Source organism: Cryptomeria japonica, chromosome 7, assembly GCF_030272615.1.
Source record: "Cryptomeria japonica chromosome 7, Sugi_1.0, whole genome shotgun sequence".
Taxonomy (NCBI): Eukaryota; Viridiplantae; Streptophyta; class Pinopsida; order Cupressales; family Cupressaceae; genus Cryptomeria; species Cryptomeria japonica.
The window spans coordinates 310,283,186-310,298,899 of NC_081411.1; the positions used below are offsets into that span (position 1 = coordinate 310,283,186).

General features: G+C 35.6%; 1 protein-coding gene across 1 annotated transcript in view; it reads left to right on the forward strand.

Moving 5' to 3' along the window:
• LOC131039858 (probable galacturonosyltransferase 10) overlaps positions 1 to 12,141 on the forward strand; it is a 29,106-nt gene extending 16,965 nt beyond the window's left edge. Inside the window, exon 2 of the mRNA XM_057972711.2 lies at positions 10,488 to 12,141. Within this exon, the coding sequence (XP_057828694.2) occupies positions 10,488 to 11,936 (1,449 nt within the window). The 3' untranslated portion in view covers positions 11,937 to 12,141. The remainder of the gene's footprint in view (positions 1 to 10,487) is intronic.
• Positions 12,142 to 15,714: the final 3,573 nt, after the last annotated feature.

Sequence of the window (15,714 nt, forward strand, 5' to 3'; positions counted from 1 at the left end):
CTCCAGAGTCATTGAAACCTGTTCAACAAATTTAAGAAGAGTGAGTCTATCAACAGACTTTTTAAGGCACCTTCTTTTGCCCTAGCATAAGTCCTCATTTATCCTTAACCATTTAAACCATAAAATGTCAGTAGAAAAAGAAATACAAAAATAATTCAAATTAACACTGAGACCTCAACATAAGCACGTAGAATATCATGCCAATAAACGTTATCCCTAATATACCACCCTAGGATATTACACATAAAGATGGACCAAATGGGTTTAGCATAAGAATAATTAAAGACAATATGTTCAAAGTCCTCAACACGATTACACATACAAGAATTAAACAGCTGAGGATTATCGACATAAACTTTTTCAGCAGTAAGAGCCACCTAAAGCAACATTTTTTTGGGTCAAGTCTCTTATACCAACAGACCTTAAGGTAGGTAGACCACTTACTACAATCCAGATTTAGGTTCCACATCTGATCAACATGATTTAGCACCTCTTGGGAGTTAGTCAACATTTTATTTAAGTTGAGAGAGTTGATCTTTAGGAGGGGGTAACCATCTTTCCATTTGAAATTGTCAAGACATTCAAAGTTGAATTTCAATTTAACCTGGAACTGCATATTTTGTAAAGATTTTTTAAGGATGGAATAGGATCTTGTATTGGTGTCTGAAATATTGAACTCAAAGCTCAATTGCAGCTAGGGCTTTAAACAATTATTCTTGAAAGTATCTTTAAAAACAGATACAACTTTATTGTTCCACTTCTTAGCTGAGTAGTCCTTTAGCAAGGCTTATTATTATGTGCCAAATTCCACGAAATCAACTTGAAGCTGAACATTTCATTATTATCTTTACTGAAGGCTTCACTTTCCACAATATAATTCCCATGAGACTCCCAAGCTCTCCAGATACTAGCAAAGACGATGTACCCTGAAGGCTTAACACAGAATTTACCAAAAAGGATATCACGGGGATGCAAGTTCTTACACTATCTGGCCTTATTGGACACAATATCCTATATATTTCTTCTTATCAAGATTTTCCAAGGCGCATAACCTTCTAAGGACTTCAAAATCCACTTGGTAGCCAAAGCTACCCCATGAATATTCAAGTCCTTTCATCCTATACATTTGCAACTTTGTTTCAAAATATATATTAAAAGGGAGATTTTAGTTAGATTTTTGGTGGGAAGTGTTCCTTTTTGTACTTTATAAACATATATAGGTTAGTAATGAAATATCTTAGTAATAAGACATTGGCCTAGCCATGATAGTTACTAGGCATTTCACTAATTGTGACAATATACATACACATTATGCTTACTGTAGGTTTGAAGTGCTCGTATGTTGATTCTGGTATATTTTTGTTGGCTAAAGCAGCATATTTTGGCAGGTTGCCAATTAAAACCAATAGGCAAAATTTTGATGGCCATTATATGTCAAACTATTCCTACATCCATAATATTAAGCCTTTGGAAATCTAAAATCTTTAATGATCAAAATATAGTTCGTTGCCAAAGCACATATTGCTACAGAGGGATGCATGCTATGGAAGTAGAAATCATTACCAAAGCACACATTGCTACAAAAGTACATATTGCTATAGAGAATCACATCTAGCTAGGAAGTCTTTATTGAGAAGAACAAAGGCTATTGTGCAATGTTATGGGAAGTGAAAAGTGTCATAACTGTTATAATTTTTGCATTGAGGATGCATTGACCCCACCTCAACCTTTTATGTTATGCAATTGACTTGAGTTGTCTGTTAAGTCATTTTAGGGTTTATCTTTTGTTGTGGGCAGATAATGCTAGTTGAAAGCGTAGTTACTAGGGAGTTATATGTCATGATTACTGATGAAGCTATTAAAGTAGCACATTCTTTTCATTGTGGGGGATCTTTTTGCAATCAACAAGGATAGCTATTAAGAGCTTCCGAGTTTGTAGAGCTGTGTAGAGCTTTGTCATAAGCATGCTACCATCCCATGTGTGTTATTGTGAATGCATAGAAGGTGAACTAACATGTAATTGATTTAGTTAGTGTACAATGCCTATTACTATGTTTCAATAATATTTGGTTATCCGACGATGTATTAATTGTTGTCAGATTTGAGTAGTTATAAACATCAGTTGGTTGATGGTTGTGTTCCTCTTAGCAATAGTTGGGTCCTTTAAATGGGTTGTGTATCGTCAAGGAAAGTAGTATGATCTAGTATGATCAATTTTGATCTTTGGCTAACCATCTCTAGTCTTTTCTTTTGTAATAATTTCATGTGCAAATAAAGATATATTAGACTCATATATATAGTATGCTTTGTCATGTCTATTATTAATTCATGTAATTTTTTATCAAAGAGAGTAGTAAACATTTGGCGTTGTTGCCTTAAAAGGAATTAGGTAACATTTGAGCAATTCATGTCCTTAGATCCCATTAAAAACGAGAAGAGGCCATAAGGTGGTCATGACCATGAGATTAGATGATTTTTAAGGATCATCAAGCAAAGGGAATGAAGAAGAAGGTTACAATAAGCATTTGAGGAAAATACAATTGTGCGATTCCCAAGTTGGAGCCCTTCTCAAGGATGTAGTCAAGTTGAAAAGTCAACACAACCTTCTATAGACAAGGGAAGTTGGGAGACGAAGTCACATTGCTTCACGAAATTGTATGAGAGTAGCCTTCAAGGCATTGAAAGGTTGTCAAGCGAAGGAGAAGAAGTCGAGGCAAGGGTGTATAAAAGAATATCTAAAGGAGAAAGAAGTGTGCGGAAGGTTGAAGCCAAGGGAAGAGTTGAGGATTCCTACGTGGCCAAGAGAAAAAGAGAAGCACCAAAATGTTTGAATCAAAACTATAAAGGAAGTAGATTCTAGGCGCTAGGTTTGCATCAAAATAAAACCATGGTAAGCCCTAGTGGAGAAAAGAAAACATTGCCCAAGTTCATAGGCAATGGATTGGAGGATCCCATTAGGCACTGTAAGACGACTTGTGAAACAATTTGGACAACAAATGGGCAAGATTATAATGAATTTGGTTATGATCTTTTCCAACCACCTTGCGAGGTGTAGCTATTGACTGGTATACAAAAAATTACCATGCCTCCCGAAATACATGGGAAAGATTAAAGAAGGCCTTCAAAGGAGAGTTTAAATTGCTTCGTGATGATAATGAATTATTAGTAGAAATTTACAATACAAAACAAGGCAAGCATGAAAATATGCAAGCTTATAGTCATAGACTTAAAGAATTGTTGGTAAAATTGAAAATAGAATTGGCTAATGGTCTAAACAATCGGTGGTTCATTGAAGGCCAACTTGTGTCATTAAGAAAAAAGTGATGGTAGTACCACCCTCATCCTATTCTAAAGCTTACAATTGGGCAATGGACATAGAAAGTGGAGATAAAATGTCCTTGTGCAATAAAAGAAACAAATAGAGGAAGATGGAAGTTCAAATGACTATAGTGATAATGAATTGGGAACGATACAAGCATTTTAGAGGGACATGCTCCAAATGATGAAAGAATTGAAGGTGGAGAAAGAAACCAACAAAGAAACTAACAAACTATGGTGTCCTGAGTGAAAAATTGAGGGGCTCACAAAAGGTAATTGTCCTAGAAAGATGTTTTGCGATATTTGCCAGTTTATGGGTCATTCAATAAAGGCATGCCCATACAATTTGAAGACTAGGCATACACAAGTAATCTTTATGTAAGGAGAGCTATCCACTCCATTGAAGCCACTTAATGCATCTCCAAGCGGTTATCAAAATCAAAGAGGTCGAAGCCAAGTACAGTATGACACCAAAGGATGTTCGATCATTCAATGTCAACAATGTAATGAATGGGGAGATTTTGTAAGACATTGCCAAAACAAGCAACACAAAGTGCAATTATTGTGCAAACGGTGTGGACCTAGATACCATTAAGACACTAGATGTTTGAAGAAAAAGGCCAGCATCAACGTAATTGATGTTGACAGGCAAAATGAAGTATTGGCCATTATTTGTGCTGATGCAAAGAAGGGTATGTAGTCGGACCCATGTATAGAAAAAGAAAGGCTTCCTAAAGCAAGGGTTGAAGTGGAGAATGCTATGGCTAACAAATGCTCCCACCCAAATGCAAATGCAAGTACAATAAAAAATCATTTACAATCCAAGAAAAATATTACAGGGCTTCAATAATAAATATAATACCAGTCAAAGTAGTGGATTTATTATAAAGTATTTTTGAACTTTGAAATGCTATTGTATCGGGGGAGAACGAGATGGTGCATGCTACAACTCAATTGGAATCTGGTGATAATGAAGATTTAATAATCGAACATCTACTATTAGGTGACCAAGTGATTGATCCAATGATACTAATAGTTAACATGACAAAGAAACCAACGGTGGTGAATATGGAGATCCTTGAAAGGAATCTCACCAATACAATTGTTGATGGTGGGTCTGGCATGATTGATCCAATGATACCTTGGGGAGAAAAAATTCAGAAAATTGGCTGAGTGTTGATACCTTCAGGAGAAAAAATTCAGAAAATTGGCTAAGTGTTGATACCTTGGAGAATAAAATTTCAAAATTTGGTTGTGTCAATGTTGAAGTCTGCCCTAGCAAGAGGAGATGGCATGCACAAGGCAAACTCCGCCCTAGCACTAGCATATGCACAATGGCACAACATTCACCAAGTCTGCCTAAGGTTGGATGGCATGAAGAAGATGAAGTCTGCCTTGCACAATAACTTGCCAACTGCAAAGTCCGCCCATGATCAATGCAAACACGCATGAAAGTCTGCTCAGCTAGAAAAAGGGGATATGACAAGCAAAGCATGAAATCTGCCAAACTCAAGATGGCATGTCAAAGTTGAAGTCTGCCACAAAGTGGCAAGCAAAGCATGAAGTCCGCCCCTCCAAATGACATGCCAAGGCTAAACTCCGCCCACCCTTTGGCATGCAGGCTTCAAAGTCCGCCATGCCATGTGTGGCAAATGGCATGAGAACATGAAAGTCCGCCCAGCTAGCAAGCACAATCCAAACTAACATTTGATCAATTCAGCCTAGCATATGACTAAATTCACCATGAAAAAAGGAAGAAATGGCTAGAGAAAGGGATAAAATGACATAAGAAATACACGAAATTCACCATGGACGAATGAAGCTGACCAAGTTTGAAGTTAGAAGAAATTATGCAACACTTAGAATTATTTTTCAAAATTTGCCCAACACTTAGAAAATTTTTGAACACATGAAGAAATTCCTTACAATACATGACCAAGATGAAGACAAGTTGGCTAAGTGTGAAGTGGCACCAAGAGCAGAATTAGAAACTTTCTTTGAAAGTCTTTTGAGAGGATTACGTTGCTATTTCAAGGAGATGAGAAGAGGACTAAGTTCAATGAATCTACCAAGAATGTAAAGATGTTAAAAAGGATCAAACTTCTCAAACCTAAATCAATTTCAACTTATCACTTTCATTTTCATTCTTTCTCAAGTTTGAAAGTGAAAGGTTTCTCTCTCTCCAAGTTCAAGGAAGGAAAGGAATTTCCAAAGTTCGAACCAAGTGTTGGAAAGGAAACAAAGGAAGAGAAAAATAAAAAAATGGCTGTGTGGAATTTTCCACAACAAAAGAGTGAAATTTTGAAAAGTAAAGAGAAAATGAATAAAATCCTTGTCTAAGGATGGAGTTTGTCCTACTTAACACAATCCAAATTCAGAATTGAAGGCAAATAAAGTTCGTCTGAGCATGGAGATGGCCAAAATTTGGCTAGAAGTTGAAAGGTCCACATGAAGGTGTTACAAAATGAAATTGATTAGCCAAAATTTGGCTATGGGAAATACTTCACAGAGAAAATTCCAATTTCCTCCATTGTGGCGAAAGCACAGGGGAGTTCTTCTCCAAATTCAAGGCATCAAGAAAGAAAAGTCCTCAGACTTGGTGAAAATATAGAAGAATTTCAGACTTCTTGGGGGATTTCATCTACAATCCCAAACCTATTGAAGCAATCAGGGCAACTTCTTGAAGGATTTCATCTCCTGAAGAATTGAAGACAAGCTCCCAATTAGAATCAGATGGTGACAAGAAGAGTATTCCAAACAAATTTCCATAGGCAATTTCTCGACACAAATTGGAGAATTCAGAGGAATACCATCAGTCCAGTTCAAGCAGGAGGAATTTCAAAGCAACTAGGAAAGAAAATTTTAATAACTTCAAGTCCAGATATTTGCTCCAAGAGGAGATTTCCAAACCTCAAAGGTTCAAATGCAAGCAAGAAGAAGAGATCAAAATCTTGAAAGGAATCTAAGATCAAAGCTAGGAAGAAGCAAGCACAAAGGACAAAGTTGTCGGCAAGGAAAGATATTTGAAGGCAAGTACGTGGAAGAAGAACAGAGTGACCAAGGAGGGCATCCAACACGTTGAGGTGGCACCCCGTCATCTTCCAACCAATCGGATTGTTCCAAATCAACATGTCCAAGTTCAATGAACTTGACTTATCCACAAAAGCTTCTAGAAGGCATACTCCACAATGCAACAACTTTCTATTTTATTATTGGTTTATATTTAGCAGAAGGACAAGTGTCCCTAGATGTAATTTTCTCATTATTCCAGAGGTAGGTAGTTGTAACAAACCCTAATTAGGGTTTTATTTTTTAATCTCGGTCGTTGATTCAAAATCAATCCTTGCCATTGAATTGTAATTGAAGAGCCTATAAATTGAGCTCGCCCCTCATTTGTAAAACATGGGAGCATGTTGCAAAACATGTTGAGATAAGAAAATTGTTGTTTATGACTGTCAAAGTAATAAGTAATGCATTGTTCAAATTGATGGTGATTACTTCTCTTATTTTGGAGTTTGCATGATTCTTATCCCTCATCATAGTTTAGATTTTATTTCATGTATGTTAGGTGAATGCAAGATCTGATAAGTATTGATTTATGGTGAATCTTCTGCTCATACTTTTGATGAATAGATGATTTTTGTTCATTGTGTAAAGTTAGTTTGAGCCTACTTTGTGGATGCTTATCTTCTATTTGGATGAATATTGTTCAATTTGATGGTAGTTATTCACGACGTGAAAATCATAAGCACACCCCTTGAAGATTGCACCCACTTTGTGTAGTTGTTCTAGCGTGGCGAAGCAAAGTGTGGTTATTGGTTTCACCTAGTCAATACGATCTCTTGAATTCTTAGGAGTAGATTAGAACTTCTAAACCCTATCTCCTTTTCAGTTTTCTTGAAGTCCATGATCCAAGACCCAATCGATAGAGCTTCATTGTGAATTGAACGAGCCAAGTGTAAGTCCCCCTTGTATTTCAGCATACATAACCAAGTAAGCAATCTTGGCACATGTAGTGATTTGTTCAAGAGAGGTAGAGTATCCTTGACATTTTATTCTAATGTTCAGTGAATGATAAAACGTACACCAACAGGACAACAGGGACGTGTCCCTGTCCCCAAATAGCACTTTCTTTTCTTTTGTGTGGGGGACATGTACTTGTGAAATTGTTGGTTTTTAGAATGTTGAAATATTTCAACCTATATTCCATAGTGACGTGTCCCTTGGGAATTTTCATTCACCCACGTATTCTAGATCTTTTTCAGTGCTAGAAAAATAATGATGTCCCCGGGATGGCCAAGGGATGTTATGATGCCTCCTAACCATTCTCCTATGGCGCAACCTTCAAAAGTTCAATTCAAACCCCCAAAAAATAAAAAATGAGAAAAAAAGGGGTGGAGAGCTCCACAAGAATACTAGAGGTGTAAGAGCCTCTATGTATGACAGCAAATGTAGAGTAGGATAGATGACCAAAGGTGAACACAATTTAAGGAAAATATGTGAACCTTTTTTTTTATTATGTTTGGTAGTCCATTGTGAGGTAAGAGATATCTGATTTATGATTAAATTATTAATGTTAGTAACTTGTAAATTATTTTTAATTTTTTGTAGTAGGATTCAGTTGTTACACAACATTTGTAGATTGGTTGTGTAGCAATTGAAGATTGTTGAACAAAATTTGAAGATTTTGGACATTACAATTTGTCATTTGAGTCCTATTCTTTTTTGTTTTTTCTAGTTAGTGGATATGTTTGCTCTATCTCACTAGTTGTGTGGGTCATTAGATATTTTGATGCAAACTCTTCTAGCCTTGGAAAGATTTACGACACACTTGCCAACATGCTTGGGTAGATGAAGCAAGCAAATCATAGCAGGGTTCTTGATTTGAGGTTATATGAAGAGCATATCATGCCCATTGTGGTGCATTGGTGGAGCGCTACTTTTACCTTGCTTCATATGGTAGCCTATACTATGAATACCAAATGTTATGTACTAAGATTGCGGAGAGTGCTTCATTTTGATGGAGAAGAGAAGAAAAAATGGCTTATGAAAGCCATTTGAAAGATGTATAGCGATGAAGAGGCAACTTTACTTTGAACACAATGGCTAGCCTTTGTCAAGGCCCCGACATTTGGAAAACCAAAGGCAATGACAGATAGGGATACATTTGCTCAAACAAACTCTATTCGATGGTTTAAGTTTAGGATACTGGTCATTTTCTTTCTTTCACAAGTTACTCATTCCTCTATTGCAGAGAGGATTTAGCTCACATATAGCTTCATTCAATTAGTCACCAAGAATAGGCATAGTTCTTGACAAATGGAGAATTTGGTGGCTATGCATAGGGCCTTGTGATTCATGATCAATAGACCTTAGTTGCATGGCTAGATTTTGATCCCAAAGATGCCACACATATTGATGAAGAGGGGCAGATGAGGGATTGGTTGGAGTTCCATTGGATGACGCAGTTCCTTATATTGACAGTGATTCAAATTCAAAGTCAGATTTTGATTGAGGTGAAGGTGAAGCAAAACATAGTGCCAGCTATTCTACATTTTATTATTTTGTAGTTGTAACCTTTCAGCCTTTTCATTTTATTGTATGTCCATATTGATAATGAGAACTCAAATGATTAGACATTGAAATTTTGTTAATTTGAATGTGGACTCATGTCAATTCTAAATTCAGCTCCAGTGTTTCATGATATAGTCGTAGTGAATATGGTGAATACCTTATCATATGAATATTTGAAACTTGTAATATTTTTAAAAGTTTCCTTATTTTTTAGTTGTTGTCCTCAAAAAAAGGCCTGCCATCCCAACAGTCCTGGAAATGAAAGCTTGGTGCAACATAGTTTTCAACAAATGAAGTTTCTTCAGAATGTAGTTAATGCAGAGCTCCTCTACAGAAATTCAGTTCTTAATTTAAAAAAAAAGCCACAATAGACTGCAGTTAATCGCATCGCCTCTAAATTGCAGCAATAGCATTTAGAATAAAATTTAAGAGGACAGCCGTAAAAATGAAGTGTCGAAGCTTGTATAAGTCAATCAACTTTCCTATTGCCACCCACACTTTCAGACAGATTCCCACTAGGCTGATAAATTGTAGATTTCGATTTATCAACTCTAGTATGTGAAAGACGATGCCTTTTTCAGAGTCTCCTTTTCTTATATGAAGTTGATTCAAGTTGGACTTAGTTAGTATCGATTCTGCTTTGATTATCAATGATTCTCCCATGATTCCATGTCTGTTTGTCTTCAATTTTCAATATATCAAGGACTTAATCTCATTTATAATTTTTGTTGTCTTTGTGTAAAGGGGATTGCTTGAAGTCATCCTAAAGTATGATTGATCCTAATCCGAGTGTTACAGACTGGACTACACATGTCTACATCTTAATAAACCAACACATGGATGTTTACTACTGATGCTCTATTTGCAGAATATATAATTTCATGGAATATTCCTTGTGTTTGGTGATATCAGTGTGCATGCATTCAATATAGCTTTTTGACTTAATTACCGATTCCTGTTTTTTTTGTTTAAGAATTCATAGAAAAGTATGCTTTTCTAATTCTTTGGTTGATACTCTGAGCTCTTGACCTGAAAATTAAATCTTTCAACTTATAACATTAATTTTAAAAATCTTACAAGGAAAATTAGTAATAATGAGTGATGCATTGGAACTTATATCAAAGCTCATAAAAATGATTACACACGATCTCCCGTCGCTGTCTGTCTTTTTGGCTTCTACTGACATTTTACAATTTGAACCAACTAGACCCTGTTACTTTAGCTTCTCAGTGTTAATGAATTGGTACTTAGTAATGTCATTCTTTAGAGTCATATAATTTCCGCAGTCCATTATGTTAGATTTGTTCACTTTTGGTTTAACTTGTGTGTGAAACCTTTTCATCATCAACATTTCAGATCATACTACATGATTCATCATCAGGATGAAAGAAATAGATAGAGAGCAGAATTCATCTATCTATTTCTTTCATCCTGATGATGGATCATGTGGTTTAATCGGAAACATTGATGATGAAAAGGTTTCACACACAGTTTAAACCAAAAGTGAACAAATCTAATGTCATTCTTTTTAACTGTTATTTATCAAATTTGGTATTATTCTATTATTTATGTTGTCATGTCTTTGTTTTTTGTAGATGAACACATTTACTAGAAGTGTGACAGAAGGAATGAATATCACAGAAGAGATGATTAGTGCAAAGTCCATTACAAGGCAGTTGGGAGATCAGATAGCTCTGGCAAAAGCATATGTAGTAATTGCAAAAGAAAGTAACGATTTGCAATTTGCATGGGAATTGAGTGCACAAATCAGAAATTGCCAATTACTGCTATCTAAAGCAGCCACAAGAGGAAGTCCTGTCACTATGCAGGAAGCAGAGGCTACCATCCAAGAATTAGCAAGACTGATCTTTCATGCAAAAGAGATTCACTATGACAGTGCAACTATGATTATGAAACTAAAGGCACACATACAAGCTTTGGAAGATCGTGCAAATGCTGCCACTGTACAAAGCACAACATTTGGACAGTTAGCAGCGGAAGCAATTCCTAAGGGCCTTTACTGCTTGGGTATAAGATTAGCAATGCAATGGACCAACAATCCTAAACTCCAGAAGCATATGGATGACAAGAACAATTCTCCAAGGTTCGCAGACAATAATTTGTATCACTTTTGTGTGTTTTCTGATAATGTTCTTGCAACATCAGTTGTGGTGAACTCTACAACCTATAATGCGGATCATCCAGAGCTGCTTGTTTTTCATATAGTCACAGATGAAATAAATTTTGGAGCCATGCAGGCTTGGTTTTCTATGCATCATTACAAGGGGGCAGCTATAGAAGTACAGAATGTGGAAGACTTCACATGGTTTAATGCATCATATGTCCCTGTCTTGAAGCAGCTGCAAGATGCTGAAACACAAAGTTACTATTTTAGTGGTTCCCAAGATACTAATACTGCAATTAAATTTCGTAATCCCAAGTACCTTTCTATTTTAAACCACATAAGGTTTTATATTCCTGAAATATATCCTGCACTGGAGAAAGTTTTATTTCTAGATGATGATGTAGTTATTCAGAAAGACTTGACACCACTTTTCTCTATAGATTTGCATGGAAATGTTAATGGGGCAGTGGAAACCTGCCTAGAGACTTTTCATCGATATCATAAGTATCTTAATTTCTCTCACCCAAAGATTAAGTCTCATTTTGACCCAGATACCTGTGGATGGGCCTTTGGGATGAATGTTTTTGATCTTGTAGCATGGAAGAAAGCTAATGTCACTAGCACGTATCATTACTGGCAGGAGCAAAACATAGATCATACACTCTGGAAATTGGGAACTTTGCCTCCTGGCTTGCTTACATTCTATGGTATAACTGAACCACTTGACAGACGGTGGCATGTATTAGGTTTAGGCTATGATCCCAATGTTGATAATCAGCTCATTGAGAGTGCTGCAGTTTTGCATTATAATGGGAATATGAAACCCTGGTTGAAGATGGCAATGAGCAGGTATAAATCTTTATGGGAAAAGTATGTCAATTACTCCGATCCGTTGTTGGAGCAATGCAGTGTTCGTTAAATATTGGTGTTACATCTCTTGTTGGTGCTATATCATTATCTTTTAGAATTCATTGTCAGTCACCTACCTCTATCAATTCTGTTAACTTTTTTCTTCATAATTTCTTGTCAAATATATTCTTATGTCAACATTCTTTTAATTGGAAATTCAATTCTTTTACAGACAAGTCTTGGGAGCTTATTAAGAATGAGTTCTTATTTGTTTCTCTGCATTCTTTGACACATTTGGAAAATAGTTCCTATTGTGCTGGGTTCTTTCTATTTAGTCATGGTCAAGTGCAATCCACTTTCAGATCTCTTTGTTGGTTGCACCAAGTTGATTTGTATAAGCAGCTAAGGCTTTTGAAGTTAACTTGTTTTCTTTGAAACAATTTCACACTTCCCATGCTCCAAAGCTATAATGGTCGTCAGAAGAGGTACATGCTAGACACATTTTGGCAATTCAAAATAATAAAATATGTATAATTTATTTTAAGTGATATTTATCTCACTAATTAATTTTACGTCTAAGACTTAAGTTTGTTGTTTACCCTAACAAAATATAATGATTGTTTTTAAGGCTTGGAGTATGTAAGGTTAATTGAAGCAAGAATATCCCTTTAGCATGCGTTGACTGCAAGTTTAGCAACGATCAAATTTTAATCTACTTTTCAAGTGTATTGGACCATATAGGGCAACTTGAAGTAATTGAACATCTTGGTAATGAATTTTTTCACCCAAACGTTTATGACCTTCTTTTATACCGAATAATGATTATGTATGATAATCTACATCAATTGATTTCTACACCAGTGCATTTTCTAGAACAAATTAGTTAACCTTAAAGTTTAGTGCTATGGGCCAGGCTTTAGTATTTTTTCATCTTCAGTCTAGTAGCCCTCAAAACAAATAAAGGGTAATATCAGGTATCAAATTCTGTGGATTCTAATCAGTTTGCAGTTGATACATGTTGAGCAGGATTATGTCACTGGGAATGACACTTGTTCTTTTTAAGGGCATGTCGTATGGAGGTCAGTTCAAGTAGATATTAATCACAATTTATCTTAGTTTGAATACCTTGTGGTTTTACCCCTGTGATGATTTTCCTCATTGATACATTGTTTGTTTAATGAAAATGGGCCATTCTTTTTTCTTAGTTTGGAACCTCTGAATATGTAGGCATAACCGGTCCATAAGCTTATACCTGCATGAAAACTGTATGGTCTGCAAAATTTTAATGTTGACCTACAAGTATCAGGATTGTGTGCATAGTTCATCCTTCAATTTATAAATGTAATACATTTAGAGACACAAATTAATACTGTTAAACTCAAATGACAAGCAACTGTTACTTCATGAAAATGGGCCATTCTATTTTCTCAGTTGGAACCTCTGAATATGTAGGCATAACCGGTCCATAAGCTTATACCTGCATGAAATCTGTATGGCCTGCAAAATTTTAATGTTGACCTACAAGTATCAGTATCATGTGCATGGTTCATCCATTTAATTTATAAATGTAATACATTTAGAGACATAAATTACTGTTAAATTCAAATGACAAGCAACTGTTAACTGTATGGCTTACAAATGTAGGCAATTAGAACATTGCTTAGAGTAACTGTTAACAAAAGTAAAAGTTAAATATAGAGAGTGCAATGTGAATGAGCTTTCTTTCCACCCTTCAAATACTTTATACCTCTTAAGGAACACCCAACTGATGGTGTATCAAAGTTCAAGCCACTACAATTGGCTGTACCATAAGTAGCTTTATACTATTGATATGTAGATTAATTTTGTATGCTATGTTAGGTGGGAAGGGACAGCAAAGTTCAAGCCACTACAATTGGCTGTGTACCATAAGTAGCTTTATACTATTAATATGTAGATTAATTTTATATGCTATGTTAGGTGGGAAGGGACACCCTCCTGTTAAGAGGTGAGCCACTATGGATGTAATGCTCTTTGGTTGTGTATTGGGAAGTGAGTTGTACTTTCATGTTTGAGATGAATCATAGCAACTGAACATATCCTAAACTTGATCTGTGACTGCAAATCTATAGATAACTCAAATATTCCAGTTGATTTGTGATTTGCGATCTCAAGGCTTTGTCATAGTCCAGTTGTATGAAGAAAATTCATGGATTGTAAGGATAAATAGAAAATAAAGTAGGGCTGTGAGGTAAGGAATGCGAGACTTGGTATGTAAATTATAGTAAGTAGTGATCACACCAAATGTATGAAAATGAAATATTGTTTACAATGTTTAGAAACAATCTTTTGTGCGTCCAAACAAAAGGAATCCCTTCGATACATTAATGTAATGGCAAGGCCTTTTTGATCGGGAGCAACATTAATCATTAGCAAATAATTCAACTCGAACATCTTAGCTGCTAAGAAAATAGATTTTGAATCTCAAAAAATCTCACAAATTTGTCAAAATTGGGTTTAGGAATCTTGACTTTACTACTCACCTTGAAATTACTAAGATCAAATTGAAGAAGAGTAATAAAGATATATGATTCACCTGATCCTAGTTTTTATCTATTGTGACTATTGTTAATTTTCTAGAAATCATTACAATGGGAGAGTAAGAAGCTAACTTTTTCCTTTGGTCCTCCATATTTCAAATGTAGTTTTTATTGTTACAGGACGATGAATTTTATTTTTGTCAATGAAAAAATGCATGAAATTCATATTATTTTGTCTAATGTTTGTTTTTAAGTAGCATGATTAGAATTTGCAGTCTGTTATGCTCTATTATAATGGCCAAAATCGCATTTCCTATTCGATGTTTGAATAAAAAATTGGACATTGTTTTCAAATGACATTGAGGGGTTTATTGGGGCACTCGTCTATACTAAGGAGAGATAGTTACATAAAAGAACAATAAATGACAATATCCATAGATCGTACACTAACATAGCATTGAACCTTGAGCATGAGTTAATACAAGACAACTTCAAATAAGAGACATTGCTAAATAAAATAGAATATAAAACTTGCAAGACACATAATCATACTAAACATGCATTCTAAATAGAGGAAACTCATGATTGAAACTCCACAAGCCTCCTATTGTGTTGAGAGAGGAGACCTAGTTTCCAAAGTGGAAGTGCATAAATGGTTGAGTTTTGAAACCCATACTCTTCCTCGACCTCCTTGACCTATTGATTAGGCGTGGTTGACCCTCAACTATTAGGAGGGGTGGTCAAGTGTATAAATTACTTTTGTTAGGAGTGTTGACTCATTACTATAGATAGGGCATTGGAAGAGATAAGAGCTTGACTTCCTCTCCTTACCAATTGACTCTCGATCGAGAACATAATAGCTAGTTGACCTCAAATAGTTTGGTAATTGAGTCCTCACTTCTTTGGGGTCAAGTCATTCACCCTACCATAACCTCTAATTAATATAGGTAGGGCCCAAGTTATATAAGAGGTAGGGTTGTTTGTAATAGCTATAGTAAGGGTTTTACCCCCATAGTCCATTGTGTTCCATATTTAATCATATCATGAGCTTCAATATGGAGTTTCATCACCTTCAATTTCTCATCACATCACTCCTTGGGTTTTTCCATCATAATGCAACTCCTTGAGAAAGTACCTCCCATCCATTTATGTTCTCTTTGAGTTGGAACCAAATAAGCCTCTTCCATAGGTTTGTTTTAGAGTTACGCTACACCTACTATTGCAACATTTTCACTATTTGGATTTGTTGATCCTCTTTGAAATGAAATTTCCTTGCTTCTATGGAGCCTTTTGATGTAAAAAGCTACCATCATTCCTTTAAAGGAACCC